Raw genomic sequence first — 14062 nt, forward strand, 5'->3', positions numbered from 1 at the left:
AAGCAGGAGATTAAAAACAAAAATAATCCACCTACACTGGTAAACAGCCCATACTTGGGTTACTCCCTAAGGCGAGTGAAGATAAACAGGTCATGTTTTGGTTAAACAACCTGCAAAGAAAAAGAATCATTCCAAGGTTCCTCTGAGCAAAGTCATTTGAAACTCATCATGAACCCCATCCTACAGGGCCAACAGGTTCCACGGGATTATGCGAGATCAATACCCTTGACTTGGCGAGTTTTAACCTTGAGATAGAAACTTACCTGGGCGCTCTCCCCATCTCTCACCTTTCCTTCAAATCCGGGTTAAAGGAAGAAAATGCACACATTTATGTTATATTCACGCACGCGTGCGCTCGTGTGCACACACGCGTGCACGCACGCACACACACACACACACAGCAAGAATATTTAAGTGAATGGTAACTTCAAATAAATGGTAGGCAAGGGCAGTATGTTTAAGGTGGAGGATGGGAAAGGTAGAACAGAAATTCGACAAGAGGTCCCAGCACAGCTCAGATGCCAGCCTTCCCTACCTGGCTCTCTTTGATTTAATTCCAGAGACCCGATTTACCCCCAGGACTAACAGAGGTGTCCCTGCAGCAAGAATGGCCTGATGTGTAACTAACAGGGCCAGCCGGGGCTGGGTGTTGCTCCCTGGCTAGGATGCAGACCCAGGGTGCCAGGGGGATATAGTTTTCCGCAGCCGTGGGAAGTGAAATAGTAGCTACAAAGGCTCAGCCTGAGAGAGGAGGAGGGAGGGGCTGGGGGAGGTCACTCGAAGGACAGGCGATCCACTGGGGCAGAACAGAAACCTCAAGGAGCCCCAGAAGCTCTCTTACCTGCTTGTTGGGGTGAGACCTGTCAAAGCCCAGGAGGAGGTTAGAGGCCTTGCTGTGCAGCAGGAGGTCGGCTGCCCGGAATGGGATGGAGAAGCCTTGAATGGTGTTGCAGAAGTCAAACGTGGTCCAGAGGTACTGGGCATAAGCATCTGCAAAGATGTACTGCAGGGAAAGGAGGAGAGCTCAGAGCAGAGCCTGGCCGCGCCCAAACACCCCTTCCCCAGCAGAGTTTGAGTGCCCACGCATGCAGAGGCCAGGGGCCGGCACCCTCGCACATGGTCTTCTTGCCATCTCCTGACAATGAAGAGACTCCGGTGCATATCACACGAGGCTCGGCAAAGGAAGGGTGCAGACGGGCTGCGCTGAAGCCAGGTGGAGCTCTTGTTTACCCAGGTAATGAAGCAAGCCAAGCCTTTCTATTTTTTCTTTCAACTGACTTGGCCTTTCTCATTCCCCGGGGGGTGACCCGGTCACAATCAGAGGGCGGCTCTAGGAAGCCGGGCAGAGGAGCCCCGCTCTCCAGGCTGGCTGCACACGGATGGGCCTGCTCACTAGCCGTGCATCCTCTGACACACCTTTCCGGGAAGACCCCTGATATCACACCCACCCAGGAAGCTTAGCTTCCCCTTCTTGCCCCTGTGCCGGGTGACAGGGCAGCTCTGAGGACCCAGTGGCCACTGGGGCCGGCAGACTCACTGTGGGGCACAGCGGGCAAGCAGGGGCCTCACCTCATTTTGCTTCCCCACGGGTGAGTGACTCTGAACAAGTCAGGCTGGAGAGTGACTGCCGGCCTGAAGAGTTCTCAAGGGGAAAGGATCAAAGCAATTCAACTGAACAAAAGTGCACCGAACATGCACCCTGGACCAGATGCCGAGGGCGTCCCAGAGAAGGCAGAGGACCCTTCCTCTTAAGCACCTTCCGGTCTAATATGGGAGAAAGACGTGTCTACAGCCAACTACAATGCAAGGGGAAATGAGACCAACTGAGAAACCATGGACAGAGTCCTATAAGAGCACAGACTACAGATCAGTTCCGGTTTGGGAGATCGGATATGACTCCACAGAAGATTTGGGCCTTGACGGGCAGACAAGACTTCCACAGGGAAGGAACACGCCGAGTCAAGGGCAGTTTGAGTTTGGGAACAAAAGAGGAAGGAAAAAAAAAAAACAGTATGGGTTTGGTGACAGTCTTGGGGCTTGAGGGAAATATCAGGAAATTAAGGCTGGAAAGCCCAGAAGGTGGCAGGCCTTGCGTGCACACAGAGAGCTGGAGGACGTCCCCTGCTCCCAGGAGCACAGGGTGGCTCAGAGGATGACTGTGACCCAGAACCAGAGCTGGGGGGACCCAGCGCCACCAAAACTCAGCCACTGACATCCTAGAAATCACGGACCACGGACGCACAGGAATCAGTCCAAGGACGCTCTCCCTAATTGATTCCACCTGCTCCAGACCCCGCTTCAGCTCTAACAGCCTCAGCCTGGAGAAACAATCTGCACTTGTCTACACGTTGCTTTCTGACATTCCTGCTCCTTCTCCTTCACGCTCTCTCCCCACATCCAGCCTGTAAACTTCCCAGGCAAGCGTTTTATGTGTTCTCTCTCCTCTGTTTCCTCCACAGCATCTAATGTAAAACTCCAAACTCTGGAGAAGCCTAATGAAGTCTAACTCTAAAGGGTAGTAAATGGTATGAAAGCAAAAACTAGCGGAACCAAAGGCAAAGTGATAAAAACAATTAGGACCCTAAGGAGGACCATCATCATTTGGGGTATAAAAGTGTCCCCTAGAAATAACACAGCCCATCTTCCTGCTCTGAAACTGTCTTGGTTATTTGGGGGAGGGAGTGTTCTCTCAGTTTGAAAAGTTTTCTCCAGAAACACCTATCCCATGGCTGCCTGCAGTTCCACATTTGAGGACCTAGAAATCCCATGTCCGGCCACAGAACGTATGATGTTCATGACAGTAGCCATGATTTTTCTTTTTTCTTTTTCTTTTTGTTCCTTTAGGCTGCGCCGCGCAGCATGCGTGTCTTAGTTCCCCGACCACGGATTGAACCCATGGCCCCTGCGTTGGAAGCACGGAGTCTTAACTACTGGACCACCAGGGAAGTCCAATAGCTACAATTTTTCAAGAGGCACTTAGTATGCACCAGGCACTGGGCTGAATGTTTGCACACCTTGCCTCTTTTCACTCACAGCGTCCCTGCAGCAACTCCAAGCTATGATACTGTCATCTCCTCTCTTACCAATGAGGACACTCATGCTTAGAGAGGTCGGCTGCCCAAGGTGACCAGGAAGAGGCAGCATTCGTATCAGCGCCTGGCTGGTTCATCAGACCTTACCTCTCTCCTTCCAACAAAAAGGCAGCCTTTCCCGAATTGAATCCAGAGGTCTTAGCCTGGACTGCTGGGCTCAGTGAAGTACCTCCTCTCTTAACCCAGTCCCCAAGCTTCCCTGGAAACGCTCTTGCCTTCTGCGACACGGTCGCATCATCGCTCCACGCCCCACCCCTGACCATCTGTCTTTGACTCTCTCTTGCCAGCCCCTCTGTCTTCTTCAGCTCCTCGCACTCAGGTGACCCTGACTCCTCCATCCTCGGCCCGTGGCTTATGGCTCATCCTTCCAAAAGCTTCCACCACCGCCCCTCCAGGAGCCCGCACTCCAAGACTCTCAAATCTCCACGCCCACCCTCATGTCTTCCCAAGAGTCTAGTTTTCATGACCTTCTTTACCTTCTCAGTCAGCATCTCCACCCGGATGTGCCCAGATATTGCTCTCTGTCCAAAACTGAATTCTTCGCCACCTGCCCCCCAAAACCCACTTCTCCCTCCCCATGTCCCAAGCCCTATCCACGTGACACCTTCTCCGGCCCCATTACTCACCATTAGGGTCTGGTTTCTACTCCACTGCCTTCCCTTACTTTCAATCGGCCACCTACCCTGTTAGGTTTTCCTCTAAAAGGTCTTTCACAATCAGTGCCTTCCTTTTTCTTCCCAGTGCTACTCGCGCAGCCCGTGGTCCTACTAGAGACTATAAGGAAATTGGGGTCGGCACTGGGTTTTACTCATCCTCCTGGCTTCTAGGACCAGCAGGGAGCGAGACCCTTAGAGGGTGGATATTAGGTTTGGTAAAGTGACTGGGCAACTTCATGCCTACAGTAACCCACGGCCTCCCTTTCTTACCGTCCTCTAACCTTGCCCTTCCAGCCCATTCTGCATGCTGCCGGCAGACCAGACACAGGTCCCTAAGGGACAGTATTCACAGTAACCCGTCAGCTCCAAGGTTCTTCCATGGCTCCCTCCAGTCCTCAAGGCAGAGGGAAAACTCCTCCCTCTTCAGGTGGGGCCCCACTGACATCATTAAGCCATTCAGTGCAAACACTCCCCTCCCCGCCTGCAGAGAAAACACATTTGGCACCCTGAAGCCTCTGCCCATGCCCTTCTCCTCCCTGATCCCCTAGGGTTCCCACCAGCTCTGCTCCAGCTACAGAAACCTGCCCATCTGTGAAGCTCCAGCCCTAGTTCCGAGCACCCACCTCTCTGATCCAACGTTACTCTAATGACCTGCAGCTTCCATCCCACCCTTAGGCACGTGCTTCCTGCCGCTAGGTACCGTCCTCCAATGTGCACAGAGTACGAAGGCATGGGACGTCCTACTCTGCTTTTAGTCCCGGGACGCCTGGCTGTCAAGTCTGCTCGAGGCGACCCAGCAGACTGGCCAGCAGAGCTGACCTACTAGATGCTTCCTAACCTGGGCAATTTCAGGAGCATCCTCACCGCCACCCCCTACCTTTCCAAGCATGTCTGCAATCACTTAGTATTCCAGACGTGCTTCATCTTTTCCTTTAGCTTAACGCTACGTTCCCTCGTAAAACACAAAGACCTCCGGAGAGATAACAAAAGTCACTACAGAATTCATCCCCATGTCAGCCTAAGTGACTGTCTCCAGTTTCGAGTGAAGAAGCCAAGAGTACCGTGAAAGGAGGATGGGCAGACGAAGCAGGGAACGGACTCACCTCCAGGAGGTGGGAACCAAGGGAAGAAAGAGAGAGCGTTTCACCATCCCATCTGGGACCAGCCTCTGCCTGGAAAAAGGCAGGACCAGCTCTCGCATCTGTGGAGGCTGGGAAACCTGACCACACATCCAGTGACCTTCAAAGAGCCCAGACATGTCTGGACACTGCTGACTGACCTCGGGTGCACTGCGAGGCTGGTGGAACTGTCAGGTGGCCAGAGCCGCACGCTGCTCCAGGCGGTGGCACACAGGGGACCGCAAAGAAGGAAGTGGGACGGCGGGCTGATTCGAAAATAGACCCAAACTCTCACGTGACCCCACAGCCGCTCCATTTACCTAAGCAGCGCCTTCTTTCCCCTCCTGCAGGCCACGCCCCTCCAGACTTCCACGTGGCCCTTTCGTGACACCTTAGCCCTTCCGAGCAGCTGCGAACAGTCACTTCCACCGTTTCCAATCGCCCTCCGTGGCAGCCACGCTAACGTCTGTGCACAGGTGATTGGCCTGGGCCCGGCACCTTGGCGTAGAGGGCAAAGCACTCAGCCATGGGGGATGTTTATCAGGAAATGGTAGGTCGAGTGGGGCAATCTGCCTTCCAAGGGACAAAGGCAAAAGTAACCTAAGTCATCAGCACAGTAAGAGTCACTTCCTTCCTGAGAAGTCTGAGGAGGGGTAACAGCCTCCACTGGGGAGTTACAAACCCAACAGGGAAGGCAGCATCCCTAACCTCACTCAGCCTGCTCCAGCCCCAGCTCCAACAGCCACCAAGTTCTCCAAGAAGGCAGCCCTATGCATCCTCCCACCAACTCCAAATCATCCCCAACTCAGCCCTGAGAAATCGGAGCAGCCCTGCTCTTCAGGTGACAGCACTGAGGCCGCGGGCCCATGGCTCCCACCTCACCTGCAGCACCTAGAGCTCCTCTATTGCAACCATTCCCTGGTTCTCCTTCCTTCTTGCCCTAGCCCCTGCCCTGCTCCTTCACCCTCTCCAAAAGCCCCAGATCCTCTCCCCGCACTAAACCACCCCCGCCGCAAGCCCCTAACTTCATCTTTCCTGTCTTCTGACTCTTCCGACTGTTGGGTTCAGCAGCTGCTCACCGCAACCCGCGACAAGCAGGAAGGGAGATGGAGCCTGCTTACAGACACCTGTGCCCTGCGGTCAGAGGCGAGGAGGGGACGAGATGGGGCTGAAAGGGACAACAGAGCAGTTTCGAGACCACAACTTCAGCAAGAGTTAACTTCGGGACAATGTGTAATAGTACTACTGCTACTAATAATAATGATGGATGGGTACCACCTGACGTAGAGACTAATCCAAGGGCTGTTTGATTCTTGAGAGGCAGATTGATCCACAGGAGATGCAACACGGCCAGCAAGCTGGACCCTGGGGCAGGGCTCCCCAGTCACTCGAGGGACCGGGAGTCCCCAGTACCAGGCCTGCCAGTGCAGTGGTGGGGAGGGCGCGGCGGGCCTGCTGTCCAGACTACAGAACCGATTCCAACCTCTTTCTGTGCTTTTCTTCGCAGAGGGAAGAACTGCTCGGTCACCTTGGAGTTAGGTTAGAGGGGAGTTTGTCCTAACTGCCCCTCCACTTTGAGACCATCGGACGGGGCTGATATTAACTAGTAGGTACCAGTGGCACCTATTCTAGTTGTTAAAAAAACAATTGCTTCTGTTAGTAAACAGGCAGTTTAAACCCACGAGCGGCCCCTCCTACAGCTCCATTGGCCTGGTCCCCTCCCCAGGCCCAGCCCACAATCCAGCGACTGAAAGGTTAATGCCTGCCTCAGCAGGGTGGCCTTCAAAACCCAGCTCCCTCCAGACTGGGTCTGTTCTGATTGGTCAGGGCCATTCCGGTGGCTAAATATTTTGAATACAGTCCCTGCTAACAGACCACAGGCAACCTGAGAAGCCAGCACTGCGGGGCAGGGGGGCGGGGGCGGACCTGCTCAGAGGACCCTGTGGATTTCGCTCCTCCTTTCCAGATGAGCAAAAAGCAGCAGCTGCCCCGTACCTTCGCTTTGGCTTCTAAGGAGCTAGGTTTCGAGCATCCTTAGAAGCGGTCATCCTATCCTGGACATGAGCTCGGGATCACTAGAGCGGGGAGGAAGGCAGCCAAACACAGCTCTCCAAGCTCAAGGTACCTAACCCACAGGAAAGCCTTGCTTCCCGCACCCCCCTCTTCCTCCCTGGGGCCCAGGGCCATCTCAAGTCTAGGCTTCCTCCAAATCAAACTGCCTGGGTTCTACTGCAGAAACAAAGCCCCAGGGCAGACAGCTGGGAAAACAAATGAGGAGCCACAGCAGGATCAGCTGCCCTGGTTTTCCCTTCTAGACCGGTACAGGCTGGAGGGAAGGGGGGGGTACACATGCACACGCGGGTACACACGTGTGTACGCACACTGGTGATACCCATGAAACCAAGACTTCAGCGGCTGCCCTGGAGGACCTAGATTAGACCCCAGTGCAAGCCCCAGTGGCCCTGGGTAACATTTGTGCCCCCTATGAAGCAGGCGACTTATCAGGCAGTTGGCAGACGCTTTGGGCTTTAACCTGCCCTTGTTTGTCTAGAAATCCTGCCTGGCCAGGACCTGGCCTGCTTGATTATGCACAGCTCTGCCCTGAGAATGACATTCTGTCACCGACTCCCAGGTAAGCAGAAAAACAGTCCCCAGCTGCCTGTCACGTGGCAAAGACGCCCAAGCGCTGCATCTCCCAGCCCTCCTGTAGCACAGCCGTGGTCCCAAAAGACAGCCCCACGCGGTCACGACAGGTGACGTCCTTACACGCTTGTTGTCCGCAGGACTGTGGTAGAACTGGGCGATCACAGCTTCGCTGCTGTTCCCCTCGCCGAAGTTCAACTTCTCTGAGATTCTCCTGAATGATCTTCCGTAGTCGTAAGACACGTACACCTGGAAGACGGAGGTGGGAAAGAAGAAAAGGATCGGTGAGAAAAGTGGCAGAAAGGCGGCTCCCTCCGCCTCCACTTGCAAACGCGTCCCCTGCGCCCTGAGTGTGGTTCCCAACGGGTCCCTGATACCATGAAATTACAGGTGTGAAGACAACCCACAAAGGAGAAGCAGGCCACCTCTGTGTCTGTCCCCAAGCCAGTGGCCTCTTTTCTGAGGCCACAACAATTCCCTGGAGGGGGAGACGCGCAGACAGAAACCATGATAAGCTCCTCACCACGGCCGGGTTGAGTGTTTAACAAACTACATCCAGAGGCTGAGAAAATGTGATTGTCTGAGGGGAAGGGATTGAGAATTTGTTTTGCCATCTGTTGAAATGTACCCAAAAGGTAATCTAATTCTCATCCTTCTGCTGGGGAGTTCTGTCCTTACAGCATTCCAGACGATTAAAAAAAAAAACAATCCTCATGGGTTTTCACAGAGTAGCCCCAGAGATGAAAAAGAGAGCAGTGCTAAGTGATTAAATATGCACAGAAGCTGCACAGAGGGGTCCCAGAACCCCCCTCCTCCAGCACCCTGACCCTGTAACATGGGAGATTCTGAGTTTAGAGGAACAGCAGGGGGGGCCATGCAGTTGCCAACGGTATTTACTTCTCTCCTGCTTCCGGGTCTCTGGCTCCCCGGTAACCACAGGTATGAAACAGAAGAATAACTTGTGCACTGAGTGTCTACCAGGTGCCCGGAGGCTACCTGAAAGCCATCACACCTCAAGAAAGGGATGGAAGAAATGGAAGTTGTCAGATCGTTTGTCCCTAGACTTTACTACCCAGGCACTGTGAAATTAATACAGTCAGTGAGTTTAACATGAGCCTGACAGATGAATATAACACTATAATGTTATGAACACTATGAATATAATACTGAGTTAGAATTGGGGAAAGTGTTAAAGTAAAAGGACAGGTGAATCCCAAGAAGAATGGGAACTCAGGACGAATCCCATCGACTCAGCAGCAAACACGTTCTGAGGGGTTCATGGGAGCCAGATACTGCGCTAGACACCAGGCATACAAAGACACGGCCCTTCACACGATGGGCACGTAAACATGTCACTGCTGGTGAACGATGCCCCCACGTGAACAATGAACTACACGGTGTTTGTGCAAAGAAAACCGAGCGCACATGCGGGTTATTAATATTTATTAGATGTCGAGGTTGGAAGAGCACAGATAGAACCTCTGCCAACATCTGGAAGAATTCCTGTTACAAACACACACACTTAAGCACAGCACGTGTTCCCCGACTACCAAACACACGGTGAGGGGCTGCCACAGAAACAGCTTCCTAAATTCAGCAGGTTGAGCGTTCAGAGATCATTTGAGTGGTAGGAAGACCAAGCGGTACTTTCCCACTTCCATCCTCCAGGCCAAGAACAGACACGAAGTGTTCCTTGTGACATTCAAAGTCACACACAGCAAACTGACGGCTTCTCCAAAAGGGAGCTCAGGCTCCTCCCAGCCCTAGCATCGTCCCCTACATGGATAATCCACTCCGTTACCTCCTCAGAGGCACAAGTGTGATAATAAGCTCACATCGGGGCAGCATTTTTCAGTAACAATACTCTTTTGTATACATCAACTCTCTTCATCTTTAAAAACCCCCTGTGAGTGGGTCTCTCCTTTGCCCCTTTCCCTGGACCTGGAACACAGCAGGTGCTCAGAAAAGAATTCTGAAATGAATAAATTTCACTATAAACCACAGCCTGAGTAAATGCATGTGTTCTGTGAGTGAACAAAAGAGAGTGAAATGAATGGATCCCTGACTCAGTGAACAACTGTTTACAGTTAAGAGATAAAACTCAGAGCAATGAACGACTAGCCCAAGGTCATGCTGCTAGAAACTGACAAAACTAGGAGGGGTTCCTCCAAGCCCAAGTTCAGCTGACTTTCCACTCTCTCAAGTCAACGTTCTGGGTGAATGTTCTCCTCTGCACGCTTGCATTTCTCTGCTAAAGAGGAAGATCACACACCAAAGCTACAGCCCAGGCACTGGAAGGAACACTGGATGGAGAGAGAAAACACCACCTTGAATGAAGCATGGGGCCTTCCCCGGACACCCCGCCACACCTCTGCATCACCCGCTGGTGGTGGACGTGCGGCCACCCTCAAAACCACAAACCTCGCCCTTAACGTTCTCGTCTGTAAGCAAACTCCATCCCTTTGGGGCTTATACTAAACAGAAGTGAGGAAGGTATGTGAGGGTCCATGCTACGCCTGAGGCTCTCAAACTGCTCATCGGCCTTGCTTCCTTTCTCCAGGCTGGACAACTCCAACACGGTATTTTGAGCCTATCCTCACAATTCTTATCCCTACTTGATCAACAGATCAATAGGGCAAAGGCCAGCTCGGGGCTGTGCACAGCTATTCACCTTCCTCCACAGTGAAGAGCCCTGCAAGGGCCTCTTCCAGTGTTCAGACGAGGCCAAGTGGGCTGATGACCTCATGGCCTCCACACAGCACCCCGGTTGGTACATTCTGGGTCAGGGTTTCTTTCCCTAGCATGCTGCCTCACTCACGGCCCACAGTGAGCTCCAGGTGAACTGAGGCAAACGTCCCCAGGCTCACTCATCCTGTGCTCCTACCGTTTGCTTTGCATCCAGACACAGGTTTCTGCACTAATTAGTCTTCTCTGGCCTCCCCAGGACACTACTCCCTCAACTAAATAAAGAAGAAAGGAGTTTCTCTTTTTTTTTTAATTGAAGTATAGTTGATCTACAGTATTATATGAGTTTCAGGTAGACAACATAGTGATTCAATATTTTTATAGGTTATACTCCATGTAAAGTTATTACAAAACAAGGGCTCTATTTCCCTGTGCTGTACAACACATCCTTGTGGCTTTATATACAGTAGTCTGTATCTCTTAATTCCACACCCAGTTTCTAAACTGCCAAAAGTTGCTAGTTAGATCAGTCTTACCTCTAAAGATGGTCCTTCAGAGTGAACGGTTTTAAATTATTTCCCCTGTACTTCAAAACCATAAATAATAACGAGAAGGAGGAGGGGAGGGGGAGAAGGGTTGAAGTGTCCAGAAAGCATCTCTGTGTCTGGGGTTGTTCTACGTACTTTACACCCATACTTCTCAAACTGTAACACGCCTACAAATCACCCAGCAGGACACAGGTCAAAATGCAGACTCAGATTCAGGAAGTCTGGGGTGAGATTAGGGATTCTGCATTTCTAACCACCTCCCACGAAACCCGCACACTGCCGGTCTGCAGACCACCCTTTGGGAAGCAAGATTTTACAAGGACTATCTCACTGATGGATGAGAAAACCAAGGGGAAATGAAGGAATTGGCTCAAGGTCAGACTGCTGATGGATGGTAGAGCCAGGATTCAAACCCACGCATTCTGCTCTCAGACCTGGGGCTCAGCTAGACTCCGGCTCCCACAGGCTACAGGCGCGGGCCCGGCTCCCCTGCCAATCCCCAGGGGCACCAGTCACACCACTCTGGGTACAAGGGCAGTGAGTCCTACCATTCTTGATGCCTCCCCTGGTTGATTCTGGTCTTCTGGTAGACACTATCTCTGGAAAGCTCTTTGGTCAATTATGTGGCAACCGAGTACTTGATAAAATACGTCAGGAGGGTGCAGAAAGGAAGAGGCGGGGACGGTCAAGATAAACACCACCTTCGGTTTCCTTTCATCTACAGGCTTATCACAGAAAAAGACAGGTCCTGCAGGAGCCATGCTTCATGGACTCACACTGGCTACAAGTTCATCGGGATATTCTTTTTTTTTTTTCTGTTTAAGAGCAAATCTTCCGGGATTCCAGCTTCCAGATCCATTCCTTTTTTATATACTGAATATGTATGAGTTGGCCGTTCTCCAACTCACACAGTTCCTAATTTGTATAGGTTCTGTTCCTTTTGGATTGCCTACGGGGCCCTGTGAACCGTGCTTCCAGTCTTTAAAGAAAATTTAGATTGTTACTACTCCAGCACCACCTACTCCTGCCTCTGAGTCAGAATTTATTTTTGCATTAACTTTCCACATGAGAACGTCTCAGTTTCATCTGCCGGTTCTTTAATGTAGCTTATGCCTTGATGAGGGAAATCTCTGCCGTCCCAATTTATTATCTCCAAGCACGAAGTTTCCTTTCCACTTAATCTTAGCGTATACTTCATTCCAGAATAGTTTATCGTTTCACATGTTCAATGGGTCCTTAGTAAGAATCACCCAAATATTTAGGCAGAGTGAGAACTGGGTTTGGATAGACTGGCAGTATCTGTAGGGTGACCAACCTTCCTGGTTCACCCAAGACTGAGGAGGTCCCCAGGATATAGGATTGTCAGTGCTAAAACTAATGTTGGTCACCGTGGCAACACTACACCCTCACGCACTGACCGAGTACATGATGGGGTCTTAGCCCCAACCCTGCCCCAGACGTGCTGAGTGACCCCACGCAAATCACTGTAATGCTTCTGGGCTCCTGTTTGTACCACAAAACAGTAAAAAGATAGGTCTTCGCCAAAAATACTATCTGCACAAAGAATTTTTAAAATACATTAAAACCCTAAGGAGGATTTCTTAATGCAGGAGGGCAGAGAGCTGTCTCCTGTGCTCAAAAGAGATGCCTCTGAACACAGCGGCCTACGGACTCTCACAGGCCAACAGTCATCAATACACTGCCATCTGTGCTTGCCAACCCTGATCGCATTTATAACTGGGCCACAGTCACGGCCCCAAACGAGCCTAGCCCTGCACCAGGTCACCGCGCCCAGCCTGGCTGTCAGCTGCAGCGGTTTCCCACCACCACTGCTCAGCACCCCACCCTGGCCCAAGTTACACATCACGATGGCCAGCCCTTCGTCTGCCCTCCCCAGCTGCCCCCATTCAGCCCACCAGAAAACAGCCCCTGGGGTACCCTCTGGTCCCCTACCTTGGAGCACATCCAAACCAGATGGTGGATACAGAGTGAGGGGCCTCATGGAGACCAAATCTAGGCTCAAGAATTTCAAGTATGTCCTCCAGGCTGATGGGACAGTGCTAGCGAAGTCATCAGGGGCTTTCCTCTGGCCAGAGTGCAGAGTGACCGAACCTCCACAACGTGGTTTTCTGTCCACAGCCTCACCCTGACCCGAGGCAGGGGCTGTTCCTCTTCCCCGCGAGGGGAGGTTCGGAGAAGGGGCCACAGACTTTGGACCCAGGGGCTCACTCTGGCCCTCATATGTTTTACTTGGCCCACACAGGGTTTGTAAAAGCTATACGGCAGCTGCCAACTTGTAAGACTCAGCAGTTTTCACGTAAAAATCCCCACCTCTGAGCTTCTCTCAGAAAATCAGATCCAGCAGCACTGGGCCCTGCATGGCAACCAGAGCTGAGAGCCAGTAACAGCCCAGAAGCTCAAAGTCCCTCCACTTCCCAGTGTCTTATACCCTGAGACCAGGTAGCGTCCACCACCATGTTCAAATCAAGACACCGGTGAATGTTTTTTGAACCTGCATCTCTATCAAAAGTGGGAAAAAGTCCCAGAGGGCCACATACTTCAAGAAAAATGGGAGAGACCCTTCCTCCTTGTGGAGGTGAAGAGTGTCATAAACGTGGAGGCAGCTTCGCCCCTGCCTGTTACCCACCTGGCCTCTATCACGGGTCTTTTGAGTGCGTGACCCTCGGTCTAATGTCTTCTAGGCTATTAAACATTGTAAGGTGCCAACTGTGGAAATTAAGAGTCTGAGCGATTCAGATTCAAGGACTCACCCAACTGTAACGGGTTAGAAGAAATCAGCACATGGGAAAGACCCATTCGGTTCCACCTGGCTCCACTGCCGACGGACAGCCCTGCCCAACAACACACTTCCGGCATTCTGCTGAGCAGATGCGACAATCCAGACCACGCCCTCCCACTGCACAAAAGTCACCACACATCACACGGGTCTCCTTGCAACGCTGCCTGCACCACCCTGTGTTCCGCGAAGAAGGGATATATGTTATTTTCCAGATTCTCCCAATTACCCAATATTTTGTCTGGCACGATAACCTCGATGGATGAGAAAAGGGCGTCCTGGCTGCACAGAGGAACGCCCAGAGTGACACCAATACTCACATCGCTGCTCTTGGGCCTCGCCAACGCCAGGCTGTCCCGGGCCAAGGCCACGATGACATTGCTCTTCTCTCCGGCCCAGTGCACCACCATCTGATTGTGGGAATCATTCAGACTAACCTGAAAGAGATCAAACCAACACAGAAATGAGTGACGGCCACCAACTTTCTAAAGCAAGACTCTCTCCCCCTCTGTCATGACTAAGT

At 52.0% G+C, this 14062-nt stretch overlaps 1 protein-coding gene across 1 annotated transcript in view; it reads right to left on the reverse strand.

Moving 5' to 3' along the window:
* SORL1 (sortilin related receptor 1) overlaps positions 1-14062 on the reverse strand; it is a 160545-nt gene that overhangs the window by 129605 nt on the left and 16878 nt on the right. The window contains exons 2-4 of the mRNA XM_033861888.2: positions 13860-13976; positions 7633-7758; positions 842-1003 (exon numbers count right to left, since the gene is read on the reverse strand). Of these exons, the coding sequence (XP_033717779.1) occupies positions 842-1003; positions 7633-7758; positions 13860-13976 (405 nt within the window). The remainder of the gene's footprint in view (positions 1-841; positions 1004-7632; positions 7759-13859; positions 13977-14062) is intronic.

This window comes from Tursiops truncatus, chromosome 8 (genome assembly GCF_011762595.2).
Source record: "Tursiops truncatus isolate mTurTru1 chromosome 8, mTurTru1.mat.Y, whole genome shotgun sequence".
NCBI classification, from domain to species: domain Eukaryota; kingdom Metazoa; phylum Chordata; class Mammalia; order Artiodactyla; family Delphinidae; genus Tursiops; species Tursiops truncatus.